General features: G+C 41.5%; 1 protein-coding gene across 1 annotated transcript in view; it reads left to right on the forward strand.

Moving 5' to 3' along the window:
• Positions 1 to 14090, forward strand: part of zyx (zyxin) — a 33962-nt gene extending 19872 nt beyond the window's left edge. Inside the window, exons 3-10 of the mRNA XM_041221912.1 lie at positions 698 to 954; positions 1448 to 1546; positions 5867 to 6325; positions 6519 to 6651; positions 9026 to 9195; positions 11192 to 11370; positions 12220 to 12340; positions 12728 to 14090. Of these exons, the coding sequence (XP_041077846.1) occupies positions 698 to 954; positions 1448 to 1546; positions 5867 to 6325; positions 6519 to 6651; positions 9026 to 9195; positions 11192 to 11370; positions 12220 to 12340; positions 12728 to 12841 (1532 nt within the window). The 3' untranslated portion in view covers positions 12842 to 14090. The remainder of the gene's footprint in view (positions 1 to 697; positions 955 to 1447; positions 1547 to 5866; positions 6326 to 6518; positions 6652 to 9025; positions 9196 to 11191; positions 11371 to 12219; positions 12341 to 12727) is intronic.
• Positions 14091 to 14376: the final 286 nt, after the last annotated feature.

A 14376-nucleotide genomic window follows, 5' to 3' on the forward strand; every position in this document is an offset into this window, starting at 1 on the left:
CAAGCATTTCTCATGTCATTGTATAACTCATTATTTTGCTCACCGTCTGAATCTGGCGGTCTATAGCGTGCTTCTATTATTATGCCCTTTGAATTTTTGTCCGTTATTCTGACCCATATTGATTCGGCTTTGTTTTCTTTGTCCAGGTTTAACACCTGGGCTTCAAGACTGTTTCTTATGTATAGCGCTACCCCTCCTCCTCTTCTGTCCTGCCTGTCTTTCCTATACAGTGTATACCCACAAATTATTATATTATATTCGTCCCCATCACTCTCACTCTCAGACAACCAAGTTTCAGTAACACCTATCACACATACGTCCACTGCCCTGTAACCCTGTATTGCATCTAGAGCCAGACATGTTATGCTCACAGTTCATAATCAAGTTGATTGTTTTGTTTAACAAAGTTTAATAACTTCCAGACTACTGTTGTATGTACCAACAATTCATGTGCTACATAACAATGTGACCTAATAAGGTTATACCTCACTGAGTTATTTCTCCATTCTAAAATGTTTTGCTGGAACTGACACAGTACTGGGTCTGTTTCAGAGGAATTGTACAAAATATTGTATACATGTGGGAAATGAGCAATTCAAGTTTGTAGAAAATAGTATTTCAATTCTACTTTTATTTATTAATTTTTTATAAATTTTGCTTTAATTTAATTTTCCTACGTCTCTCTTCTCTCGCTCAGATTTCCCACCCCCTTTTCCGTCATTGGTTGACTGTGACCTGCCAAGCCCGCCTCCCTGTCTGGACAACACACCCCCTTCATTTGAGACTGCCCCCACCAGCTTCCCAGCTCCGCCTCTGCCACCGCCCCCCTTCGAGGAGCCCTTCCCAGCACCCCCCTCTGTTGTGAAGACCTTCCCTTCACCTCCTCCTCCCCCTCCTCCTCCTCCTCCCCTACCCAGCAACACTGGGAACCAGGTGCACAGGTCTATAGTGGAGGTGGAATTTTGATTATAGGGTTTATTTTTATTTATTTTTTGTTTGTTTTTTCACTTAGTAACTAATTCACACAGCGGGTTTAGGAGAATTCTAGTTTTTTCATTGCCCAATAACCCAGACAGAGGTGATGAATTAAATTACAGCTTGGTTTGGGCATTCCTTGGCACAGGTTATTGATAGCAAAAACATGTGTCTGTCTGTATGTAATACTGCTAGACAACTGCTTGACCAATTGCGATGGCATTCTTTATCACCGGTTGTAAGAGTATTGGAATATGGGGGTGTATGGAGACGCCTGTCTGTGTGATGGAGCCTGTATGTCTCTACTTGCGTCATGTGAAACGTGTATGCAGGTCATAGTGATTTTCTTTCCTTCTTTCTTTTTCATGATAGCGATAGCTCTGGCTTCGTATTGTGTGATTGTTTTTCTTTTGATACCAATAGCTCTGGTTTTGTATTGTATTGCATGGTCTCTGACAGTTTTGTATTTTAGAAATCGCACCAGAAGCAGACCAGTTTTGACCAGCAGCTGAATTCCCTGACCAGCATGCTGTCTGAAGTGGAGCAAAGCAACCCTTTCAAAAACACTGTGGTAGGTCTGTCTAAAGCACGTATCTCTACAGACGGCAAACAAGTAACCTATTTGTTTGGAATTGATTACCTGGATGCCATGCCTCTCTATAAGAGGCTGATCAATGAAGCAGATAGATTACATGCAGTGTCAGGGGAAACAGTCCTTTCATTTCATGCAGCAGGTTAAAAGTGAACAACTGTAGTGTGAGGTCAGTTATTTAATTTCTTTATCAGGCACTGATTCGATGAAAGTTAAAATAAGTAAATAAACACTTCATGCGCAATATGGGGCTTATGTGTTGTTTTGAAAGAATCAAATGTTATAGGAAATAGATCACCTTAGTAGGGACACGTGGCTAGTTTCACAGACCCCTATTAGCGCCAGTCATGGACCATCTTACCTAAAGTCAAATGAGATTAATGAAGTCCAAGATTAATGATAATCGGGTCTGTGAAACCAGCTGATGGTGTGTTAAAAGAGATGATCCTGGATGGACTGAACTTTTAGTCTGTTATGTACTTTCATTGTAAAAACAACCCCAAAACAAACAAAAAAAAAAAAAACGCATGTATATTTTGAGGTTGGCACAGGTGGAAAATCCGGAACCAGGTACCCGCTTTGAAAAATACCCGAGTACCCAGATCTTTTTGGGGTAATGATAAAAAATAAAAGACAAAATCACATATAATAATGTTAAGTGCATGATACATGTTTAAATACTATATAGTACACATGCATTTAGTTCCTTCAAATCTGTAGACTTGTGTAACCTTTTCAGTACTGGAAATAATAATAATAATAATAATAATAATAATAATAATAATAATAATAATAATAATAATAATAACTCAGTTTAAGTACAGTTATTAATGTTAAATGCACGTCATGCTGCAGGATTCTTTGCAACATGTATTGGCTGTTTTCGAAGTTCCCTGTTCGCGTTCATCTTCTTTCATACCTTTGTTGTTAATTTCTTGTAAAGACGTCGACATATCTGAATTGAGTTCATCTCAGTTTTCTTTTGAAACTTCTCCGCAATCATATGAAAATAATTTGTTATTTTCCAAACCTTGGTTTGACAAGTTTCCAGACTGTCTGGAAACGAGTAACTATGTACTGACTTTTAGTGAAATTTGCAGGGTATGGGATTTGTAGTTTTTAATGTGTGATTAACAGTGGGCAGTGGACACCAATAAATTACATTCCCTGGGTACATTACAATTGAGCTATGAAAGTTTAGATCTGTTTTTTTTTTTTTTTTTAATGTTTTATACTTTCAGCTGAAGAAAAATTAATGTTAATATTTTATAGTCAACCTTTAGGAATGTACCGTTCAGACAAGCACATTTTTAGTCGTACATGCGACCAAATTAGTGGCACTGTAGAGCCCTGTCATGTTGTTTTGTTTCCGATTTAGTTCCTGAGAAGTATAGTCGCCGCAGTTATTATTATTGAGGTGTACTTGCAGCTCGCTGTGTGTTATTGTTTTTTGTAATACATCCATATCCTATCAGTTAAGATAAGGCTAAATGCAAAAGTTTGTTTTAACATTTTCTTTCTTATGCTAGCCTGAGACCTGGGCTTACAACTGCATATTTTATACATATGCTTTAAATTCTCAAACTAATAAATTGAAACCCAGGTAGTAAAAAGAGACCCGGGTAGTAAAAGGAGACCCAGGTAGCATCAACAATTTAAAACCCGGGTTTTCGGGTACCCATGCTGACCTCTAATTTAGTGTGTGTGTGTGTGTGTGTGTGTGTGTTTGTGTGTGAGTGCTGGGACAAATACGAATACTCGAACAATTATTTTTTTTACATGTATTCAGATACAAAAACCAGATGTTTTGTATTCTCTACAAATGGCAAAAATACCTTGCACTTATTTACCGTCTCACCAGAATTTGCGTGACAGTTTCAAAAAATGGCAAGTGAAAAAGAGTTTAACTGCTATTTGGCATTCTTTGTTTTGTAGCTAATTCACTAAGAACTACACAACTTATTCTTTACTTTATTCTATTTTAACATGTTACGTATTGTAAGGTAAAGGCACACACAGGAGCCATGGCCATGCCCCCTGCCCTTGCTGCTGTGCTCTGTCTGCCTGTGTTCAGAGCAATATAATGCCTTTTGTTACTTTTTGAAAAACAAACAAATATCTAAATTGACTGGCTATCCAAACATGAAAATCCCCCCTTTGTCCCAGCACTAATGTGTGTGTGTGTGTGTGTGTGTGTGTGTCTGTATATATATATATATATATATATATATATATATATATATATTATATAATTATAGATATATATCATATAAATATATAATATATTAAATAAATAGAGAGAGATATATATATACACACACACTCTACCGGTCAAAAGTTTTAGAACACCTCCATTTTTCCAGTTTTTATTGAAATTTATGCAGTTTAATGTCTCAATGTACTCTGAAATTAAAGCATAGAACAAATAAACAATTGGAGATAAAAAAGAAATCATGGAATTGTTTTGTTTAACAAAATTTAATCTAAATTTTTGACTCAAAGTAGCCACCTTTTGCAGATATAACAGCCGAACACACTCGTGGCATTCTTTCTACAATGGAAATCAAATATTGTTCGGAAAGTTCTTCCCAACACTGTTGCAGAAGTTCCCACAAATGTGTTGCACTTGTAGGTTGCTTTGCTTTCACCCTTCTGTCCAGTTCATCCCAAACCCGCTCGATGGGGTTTAAGTCTGGAGACTGTGCTGGCCATTCCATGATTTGAAGCCTACCGTCTTGTTCTTTTCTTCTAAGGTAGTTCTGACATAGCCTGGAGGTGTGTTTTGGGTCATTATCTTGCTGTAGGATGAACCCCTGACCAACTAGGCGTATACCAGAGGGTATTGCATGATGCTGCAAAATGCTGTGGTAGCAGTTTTGGTTCAGGGTGCCACTCACTCTGTGCAAGTCGCTGACTCTGGATCCAGCAAAAGAGCCCCAGACCATCACGCTTCCTCCTCCATGTTTGACAGTTGGTGTCACACACCGAGGAACCATCCTTTCGCCTACTCGACGGCGTACAAAAACCCTGCGTGATGAACCGAAGATTTCAAATTTTGATTCATCGGTCCATAAGACCTTCTTCCAGTCTTCAGTAGTCCACTGGCGGTGCTTCATGGCCCAGGCAAGCCTCTTTTTCTTATTTTGCCATCTTAGCAATGGCTTTCTTACTGTCACTCGACCTGTCAAACCTGCAGCTCAAAGTCTTCTCTTCACAGTTGAAACTAAGACTTGCTTACTTCGACCAGTGTTAAGCTGTGCTTGAAGCTGTTGTCCTGTGAGCTGCCTATCACACAAGCTGTTGACTCTCAGAAACTTGTCTTCTGATTCTGTTGTGGCTTTGGGTCTGCCAGACCTCTTCCTGTCAGAGTTTCCTCCAGTTTCCAAGTGCCTTTTGATGGTGTAGGAAACTGTACTCACTGACACCTTGGCTTTCTTTGCAATTTCTCTAAAGGAAAGACCTACACTTTTAAGGGTTATAATGGTCTGTCTGTCTTCCTTTGTTAATTGTCTTTTTCTCGCCATTATGATAGCAATATATTACTTCCTGCAGTACAATACTGTCCAAATAATGCTGAAGAGGGTGTAGTAACACGGTCTGTTCCAACACTGCTTTTATACAGACAGAGGGTTTGTAAGTAATCAACAAAAGTTGGGACACCTGTAGGAATTGTTAGCATCAACATTCAAGGCTTAATTTACTTCCATTGCTGCAGAACAGTTGTAAGTTGATAACCCATTACTTGTTCCCTGAAAAAGGCCTTTTTGTATAACTCTGAAATGTACAATATTTTTCAGTTTTTGGTAACCTAAACTTTAACCTCTGGCAGTTTACCGCTTACCTTTGTACCATTTCAGGTTATTCACTGGACTTGAACTGCTTAAATTTCAATAAAAACTGGAAAAATGGGGGTGTTCTAAAACTTTTGATCGGTATTGTGTGTGTGTGTGTGTGTATATGAATATAATATATATTATATATATATAGATTCTATAGATATATTTTATATATACTAGATTATCATATATATAATTGACCTAGGGAAAAGATATAAATGACTAGGCTAATGGAAGTACCCTGTTGCATATTGCATTGCTTCAGATTGCTACTCTTTACTAAAAGTCAGTATATATAGATTCTACCAGTCCTAGAACTTTCCTGCCTTGCGTGTGACTGCTCTCATAAGAGCCCTAGCACTTATCCTGCTTGTCTGTAACAGTCACCTACAGTTACAATGGGAAAGGTGTCTGTATTGTTTAACTGTTTATAAATTCTCTCCTGTTGTTTTTTCTCTTGCAGTTTTCTGCTCAAGCCCCCCTCTCTTCTGCCGCCACCCCAGGTTCTGTAAAAGAGGTCTCAAAGCCTGTCAAATTCTCCCCCAAACCCGCTGCCCCGCCTCCCATAGCCCCCAAACCTGTTGTTGGGTGTCCAGCTGCTTCCTTTGATAGACCTGGCCCCCCTGCATGGGCTGCCCAAATCAAAGCCAGACAAAACCAGTCCAAAACCACACTCCCAGACACCCAGGCCACTCCCCCTCCCATGGCAGCCAATGAAAAAAAAAAAAATCAAGCTAGGTTTACCACGCCCCCAGTTGTAAACCAGGCTGCAGTGGCTCCACAACAAACTGTGGGACCAAAATGCTCACCCACTTCTGGTGGCCACACCTCTCAGCCAAGGTCTGCGCCACCATCTTCATCAGCTGGTCCACGGCAAGCTCCTCCCACTCTGGGGAAACCAGCAAAAGCCAACGGACAAGTGGTATGTACGTGTGTGTGTGTGTTTTAAATTTAAACAATTATTTACTGTGTAGGTTAGATTTAAGTTAAATATGTATTGTTGATCCCCATTTCACTGTATTATGGGACAAGACCACTGTCTGTCTTACTAAATTAATAGAAGTGAATCTGTCCAGTCGACCCTCTTTTCCAATTCGGTATCTCCTCTCCCCCAGCCGTTTGCAGGAGTGTCGGCTCCGGGTCCGGGCGCCGCCCTCACTATGAAGGAGGTGGAGGAGTTGGAGAAGATGACTCGGAGATTTATGTTGGAGATGGACAAGCCCCCTGTCATTGAGACTCCGATTACAGGTAAGATTACCGGATTTCAACTCAATAACACTGATGAAGTCACTAGAGCCCAAATGCTTATGTGATTGACTCAGTTTATTCTAGTTTCAGTAACACTAACGAAGGCACAAGCCCATACACTTGTCTGCTTGACTCAGTTTATTCTACTTTCACTGCAGTAACTTATCTTCCTCTTTTTTTCCCGCTCTGAGTCATGTGTTTCCAGCTCCCAGGCTCTCTCCTCTCCAACCCCCACTCCTCACTCTCTCTCTGTCATGTGGCTTCTGCTCCCAGCCTCTCTCTCCTCTCTAACCCCCTCTCCTCTGTCTCTCTGTTGTGTGGCTCCTACTCTCTAACCCTTTCTCCTCTCTCTCTGTCTTGTGGCTCCTGCTCCCATCTTCTCTCTCCTCTCTAACCCCCCCTCTCTCTCTCTGTCATGTAGTTCTTCCTCCCAACCTCCTCGCTCTCTCTCTGTGGTGTGGCTCCTGCTCCCATCCTCTCTTCTGTCTAACCCCCCCTCTCTCATGTGGTTCTTCCTCCCAACTTCCTCGCTCTCTCTCTGTCATGTGGTTCCTGCTCCCAACCTCTCTCAATTCAGTTCTATTTTTTCAATTCAATTCAGTGGTGCATGACTAACAATTAGCAGTGTTGCCAAAGCAATTACATAATGCATTAAACAATATATCATGTAAACATTATGAACATTCATTTACAAGATAAATAAAAGTAAGTTAATTGCAAAAATAAGTCAACTAAATAAAAGTAATAAATACCCTATTACTTTGAATTAGCACCGCCCTCAGATTAAATCCACTCTCAATAAAGAAATGCAGAGGTATTTTTTTTCTACCCCCGAAGAGCCTCAATCCACCATATAACAAACTAATGTACACACACCTTAGTAAACACATTGTATTTTATGGTACAGTCCTTCACGGCTTTTTTTTCCCCAGTAGAGTTCGGTGCCAAAACAGCAATAAGGATTAAACAAGGGCTGTCTGTTTACCTTGCCCTCAGCTTGGATGGTGAAAACTTAAACTCAGGAACTTAGAGCTTTGCCGGTCACTCTAAGCAAAAACTCTAATAATAAAAAAAAAAAAAAAAAAAACTGCTTCCTATCTATGAGAAGATTTAGTTTTGGTTTCTCTAACAAATTACAAACAAGCAGGTAAATTACAGTGAAAAAAAATAAATAAATAACAGAGTAGGATATATTTTAGTTTTAACAGAAATCAAACCAATATTCAGAGGTAATATTTTTCATTAAATAAAACAACAATTTTTTTAAAGAATATGTTCCCTTTTTGGGAGTATTTATTACATTTGAGGACATCTCTGTCTCGACCTCTCCTGTCTTGCAGTGACCACACAGTCCGTCTCTCTGGGCCGGCCAATTTCGATGTGGTCACTGAGCCTTTAGTTGCTCAGGATCTGCCTCTGCTTTGTATCTCCTGACAGTGGAGAGATACTTTGCTAGGGTAGATTTTCGTTTTAAGGCCCGATTAGCAGTCAAGTTTATTTTGGGATTTGGTTTCATTTTCCCAATGTTCCACATAGGAGCTTTTGATTTGTTTTACAGTTTGATTGATTCTGGCAGAGCTTTAGCAGTGTTGTCCTGAGGCTGGTTAGTGTTAGTGTGGGTTAGTGCAGTGAGCTTCAGGACCAGCTGGCTGAGGGAACTCTTTTCTGGGCTGAGCTCTTGGGTTTGAAGGGCCTTGTACTGGAGTGAGTCTGGGTCACTTTTCCTCAGATGCATCCAGAATTTGAGCGCTCTTTTCTGTATGGAGATGAGTAGTGGATAGCGGCCTAATTCAGTCCTGCATGCTTGGTTTGGTGTTTTACGTTGGACTTGTAATATTGTTTTGCCAAATTCAGCATACAGAGTTTCTATTGGATGTTTGTTCAATTTTTTGTAATCGTGTTGAATGATTGGACTCCACATCTCACTTCCATATAGGTCAATGGGGTGGATTACACTGTCGAATCTTTTTAGCCAGATTCTAGTAGGTATATTTATTTTGTATAGCCTCCTTTTGATATCATGCTCCCAACCTCTCTCCCCTCTATAATCCCCTCTCTGATTTTGTCGTGTGGTTTTTCCTCCCAAACCCTCTCTCCTCTCTCTCGTCTTTTTAAACCCCCACCCTTCCCCCCCCCCCCCCCCCACCCCCACCCCCCCCCCCCCCCCCCCCCACCCCCCCCCCCCCCCCCCCACCCCCCCCACCCCCCCCCCCCCCCCCCCCCCCCCCCCCCCCCCCCCCCCCCCCCCCCCCACCCCCCCCCCCCCCCCCCCCCCCCCCCCCCCCCACCCCCCCCCCCCTCTCTCTCACCTGTTCCGTTCTTGTTCCCAGCCTCTCTCTCCTCTCTAACTCCTCTCCTTTTCCCTCCCTCTCAGAGTCTTGTGGCACCTGCTCCCAGCCACTGTCTCGGTCCCAGCCTGCAGTCAGGGCGATGGACTGTGTCTTCCACACGGAGTGCTTTGTCTGCCTGGGCTGCAGCAAGCAGCTGCAGGGCCTGCAGTTCTACGAGGTGGAGGGGCGGCCCCAGTGCGAGGACTGCTACACTGTGAGCGTGTCTGTCAGTCTGTGTACTGTAACAATCTATGTATCAATGTGTGAGAGAACTTCTACATTGAGTGTCGAATTATCTGTCACTACTGACGGTATCTGTCACTGTGTGTCACAATATACCAGGTGTGTGACAGGACTGTAACACTGCAAGTCTCTTATTGCTCTGTCAGTGTTTGTAGTGGAGTTTTTATGCCACCTGGTGTTGAAATAAAGCATTGCAATTTTCTCGTTCTTTGTCACAGAATTTAGTAAACAAAGACAAGACAAGAAAATCATTGTGACTAGAAATCTGATGTTTTATCATTTCATTTTAACTGGCTGCCCTTTTGAGAGAGGTCACAATGTTACGTGATTTCTCAGGAACCAAGAAGCAAAACAAAAACACATGTAGAACCCCACGGGTCAGTGCAATGTACTTTTGAATTTAGTACAGACCTGGGGACTAAAGAGCATGCTAGCTGGTACAGTACTATATGAGGATCACCTCCAGTTAATCCCAAACTCTGTACCATCTCAATACCAAGAGCAATGTAAAAACACAGGGCTGGCGTCGGAACCGGCTGATCCTGAACTTCAGCACAGACATAAAAGTTAAACTGATCATTCCCTTCCTGTGTGTGTGAGTGAAGGAGGGGGCAGAATTAATCATAATAGTTCATCTATGTTCCTCCTACTTTTAAACAAAAACTATTATCATTGTTGTCTGACTATTTTATTTTAATAAACCTTAGCAAATATAAACTATCCAATTAAAATTAATTAATAAACAAATGTAGGCAAAACTTGTTGTAATTAATACATCATTCATAATTAATAATTTGTTTTGAAGAAAAGAATATTCTAATTAATTACAAATTGTACTAAAATGATCCAGTCTGATGGATAACATTACACCACAGGTTCATTTGTCCCGATCGCACCAGATCTCATTCACTACATTTTTGTCTCATGGGTGTTATTTTCCACTCGCACACAACAAATGTAGTTATAAATTAACCCCTGAATTACACTATATACATAAGAGGTTTTCTTTACAGTTCTGCAATATATACTGTAAAAACCTCGCAAAAAAATGACATGCAATCATGCTTATATGGAAGTGACCCTTTAGGCAATGGCAACTGTGAGATAGATAACAAGGTCATACACTAAATGTTTAAAAGAGCAAAACATTTATTTTGTTGAATGCATCCAGGATTACATTGCAGCTGTGGATGACACCTACAAGGATTCCATCTCCATACAGTTATTCCAGCTGTGGTGATTATAGTATTGTAACATATATCCTATGAGTAATTACTGATAATTTATAAGAAACAATAAGATACAATTACAAAATAATGAAAGAATGTTTCAATCATTGGCTTTTTATAGACAGTTATATTCATCACATTTCATTGAATTACCGGTAGTTTGGTAATAAGTTAAGCAGTGCTGCTGAGAAGATCTAGTCTAAAGAATTGTTGGGTGACTTTATATCTGCTTTCCACAACTCAAGGGGGCAGACAGCTGTTATGTTGTGTTCATTGCAATTGAGATCATCTTTAACACCCACCTGCAGACTAGCTGAGGGTTAGTTCATTGGCAGTGGTAATATCTTGCAGACTGTGGTTAGCCCTGTCATCTGTACTAACTAAGAGATGATCTACAGCAGTGGTGTCCAATCCTGGTCCTGGAGAGCAGGTGTTCCTCCTGGTTTTTGTTCCAACTGTACTCAAAATTACTTACTTGGACCAATTAAGTTCTTATAGAACTTAATTGGTCCAATGAATTCATTTACGGTACTGTTGGAACAAAAACCTGGAGGGACACTGGCCCCCCAGGACCAGGATTGGATACCGCTGATCTGTAGTTAGTACGCTACTGTGAGCTCTGAGGCCTGCAAGCAAGCTAGCAGCCAGTTAGTCTGAGTAATTCCTTGCTGGTGATGTACACAGCTCTGGTCTTGTATTCATATCTCTGTTTTGTTTTTGTTTGTTTTTTTCCCTCAGAGCACCCTGGATAAGTGTGCCTTGTGCAAAAAGACGATCACAGACCGCATGCTACGTGCCATGAGTAGTGCGTATCACCCAGCATGCTTCACTTGTGTGCAGTGCCACTGCTCCCTGGAGGGGGTGCCCTTCATCACTGATGATGAGAATCAGCCCTTCTGTGTGGACGACTACCACAGGTACCGACCAGCCCCCGGCAACCTCCTCCCTCCTTGACCAGCCCTCCTCCCTAACCAGCCACCAGCAGCCGCCTCACTCCCTCCCTCCCTCCCTCCCTGACCAGCTTCTTCGCTGACCAGCCTGAGCAGACGTCTCCATCTCTCCCTGACCATACTCCTCCCTGACCAGCCACCAGCAACCTCCTCCCTCCCTCCCTGACCAGCCCCCAGCAGCTTCCTCCCTCCCTCCGTCCCTGACCAGCCCCCAACAGCCTCCTCCCTCCCTCCCTGACCAGCCCCCAGCAGCCTCCTCCCTCTCATGCTGTGCATGTCAAAAAAGACATGAGTTACAAAGGGTTAGCATACAGCCACACCATCCCACATTCCACAGTGAGATACATAGAGATGTGGCCTAGAGGTTGGAGGGAGGTGTGTCTTGTATACTTACGTAAAAAAAAAAAAAAAAAAAATCATGTGTTGTAATACCAGGTCAATAAGACTGGTCTGCAGTTCTAGGGATGCATTTTTATAACTTTGTCATTTTTGCGGATCTGCTCAAACATATCTGGTTATTTACTTCACATATTTGGGAAAAGTCAAGAACGGACATGTGAATGGGATTCTCTAACTCAGAGTTATTTGAATTTTAAACACTAAAATGGTCAAATTGACCAGCTTGGTGGTTCTAGTGTTAAGACTAGTGTTAAGGTCTGTGAGCAGATCAGTTTTGCAATATTAACTCAAGCTGTAATTCTGTTTAATCGATCAAACGATTAAATGTTTTACATGCTTTTTTCAGTATAGTTGTCACATTGCTGTTCCCATGCAGTATTCAGCTCAAGTGGTTCACTGTCTCCCCTCCTCTTTCAGGCGCTTCTCTCCACGCTGCTGTTCCTGTCAGGACCCCATCATGCCGGAAACCGGTAAAGACGAGACTATCAGAGTGGTGGCGCTAGAGAGGAACTTCCATCTCAAGTGTTACCGCTGCGAGGTACAGCCTGTTTGCCTGTCCGTCTCCTTTCTTTCTTTCTTTCTTTCTCTCTCTGTCTCTGCCTCCTGTCTGTGTAGTTAGAGGAAAAGTTTATTTAACCTGTGTTTTCATTAACCAGTCAGGAGGGGAAGCATATTTGTGTTGCACAGGCTTCAGTTCACCTATGAGCTTCATTGCACAGTGCAACGGCAATATGCTTTCCCACCTCGCTTCAGAAAGTCTGCCTTGTCAGAGACCGCTTTTGCTGGAATAGTTAGTAAGCTTGATCAATAACAGTTAATTTGTATAACAGGGAATGATAGCTAACACACAGGGACATAGTAGAGTTTTGTCTGTGTGCGGTGCGCTATGCTGTATTGAAGTGTGTGTCTGTGTCTCCTCCTGCAGGACTGCAATTGCCCACTGTCCATCGAAGCTGATGAGAACGGCTGCTACCCGCTCGACGGGCGCATTCTCTGCCTCAAATGCCACACCCACCGTGCCAAGCAAGCTGCGACCTGATTGGCTCACATGCTGAGATGATTCTAAGATTCTTAAAGGGGTAGAAAACCCCCCAAAAATAACAACAAATAATTTTCTTCCTTCTGATTCACATAACGACTTTCTGTCTTGCCAGTCCCCTCATACATTCTACTTGTCTTTACTTTCTTACAATGAAGTCCTTTTAACCTTCTGTCACCACCCCCACACTGTAGATTCACTGGCCCTGTGCAGCAGGTATTGGGACCCCACATCCTGACACCCCCCACACTGTAGATTCACTGTCCTTGTGCAGCAAGTATTAGGACCCAACATCCTGACACCCCCACACTGTAGATTCACTGTCCCTGTGCAGCAGATAATGTAACAATAAATGAATGTGGTAAATGAAAAGATTTGCAGGAGAATGAGGAGGGTGCAAATCACAAGAGTGGAGAACGTGTTGTATAGCCTTGCTTATTTACCCTTTTTAAGCCAGCAAGTCTCATGTCAGAGAACTTCATACATCTAAAGGTAGGCTACCAAGGCTTCTGTAAAATCCATTGTCTTACATTGCCTTATTGTGATTAGCATTATCACAGGTTGCTCTTAACCCCCCCCATTTCTGTTGATGAGCTTTTGTTTTTTTTTTGCAGTTGCAGCGTTTCCTTCCTGGTACCTAATCACCTCCTGTGTGGTAGCTCGCTTGCAGTCATAGTCATATGACTGACAGCACAGGATAGTGACGACAATTATTAGCGTATATCATTGTGGTAAAAAAAAAAAAAAAAAATGGTAAGGATTTTAAGAGGAGTGGTAATGCTATTGGTGCAAGTTAAAGTAAGAACATTGATTTTAAAGCTTTGGCTAGCAACCCTTTTAAAAGAGGACCAGTGATACTTCATCTACTAAACCTGCTAATTATTGTGCTTGCTGATCTGCAAACAAAACAAAATGCAACAGGTAAATTAAATATCAACAGCAATATTAGGAGTGTTAGTTTCTTCAGAAACCCAAGTAGCCAATGAGAAAAACTGCACAGCCACCACAGCTAATATATATGTATTTGTTCTTTCTGTACACTGTTACTGTATTCTACAAACCAGCACAGAAAAGATTGCCAAGGTTAAACAAGTATTGTACTGTATTACTGCATCACTATATTCTCATCATTACAAACATAATTATTGTGACTTTGATTTGTTTCCTTGAATGTTTACTTATTTGTGTTTCTTTTGGGGCCACATCTGTATAATCAATTTGTTGACAAATAGTAAATAAAATAAATAAATGCAAGCTGCTTCTTTTTTTTAAAATATTTTTTATCAAATAAATGTTTGTATAAGAGAACCACTTGTCCAATTGTGATGAAACTTGTTAAGGACATTCTACAGCACCACCTATGGAGGGTGTCAGAATCTGGGAGTTCACAGAAGAAGGTATGACCTAATGATAGTGCTATGACACATGAGTCAGTCCCATGGTGTACACACTATTGACAGTGCTCTCTGAATTATTGATGGAGACCAACTGAGACTCTGGATACTGGAACTGTGGGAGAGAGAAGGGAGAGAAAT

The sequence above is a fragment of the Polyodon spathula genome, chromosome 21, assembly GCF_017654505.1.
Source record: "Polyodon spathula isolate WHYD16114869_AA chromosome 21, ASM1765450v1, whole genome shotgun sequence".
Lineage (NCBI taxonomy): Eukaryota > Metazoa > Chordata > Actinopteri > Acipenseriformes > Polyodontidae > Polyodon > Polyodon spathula.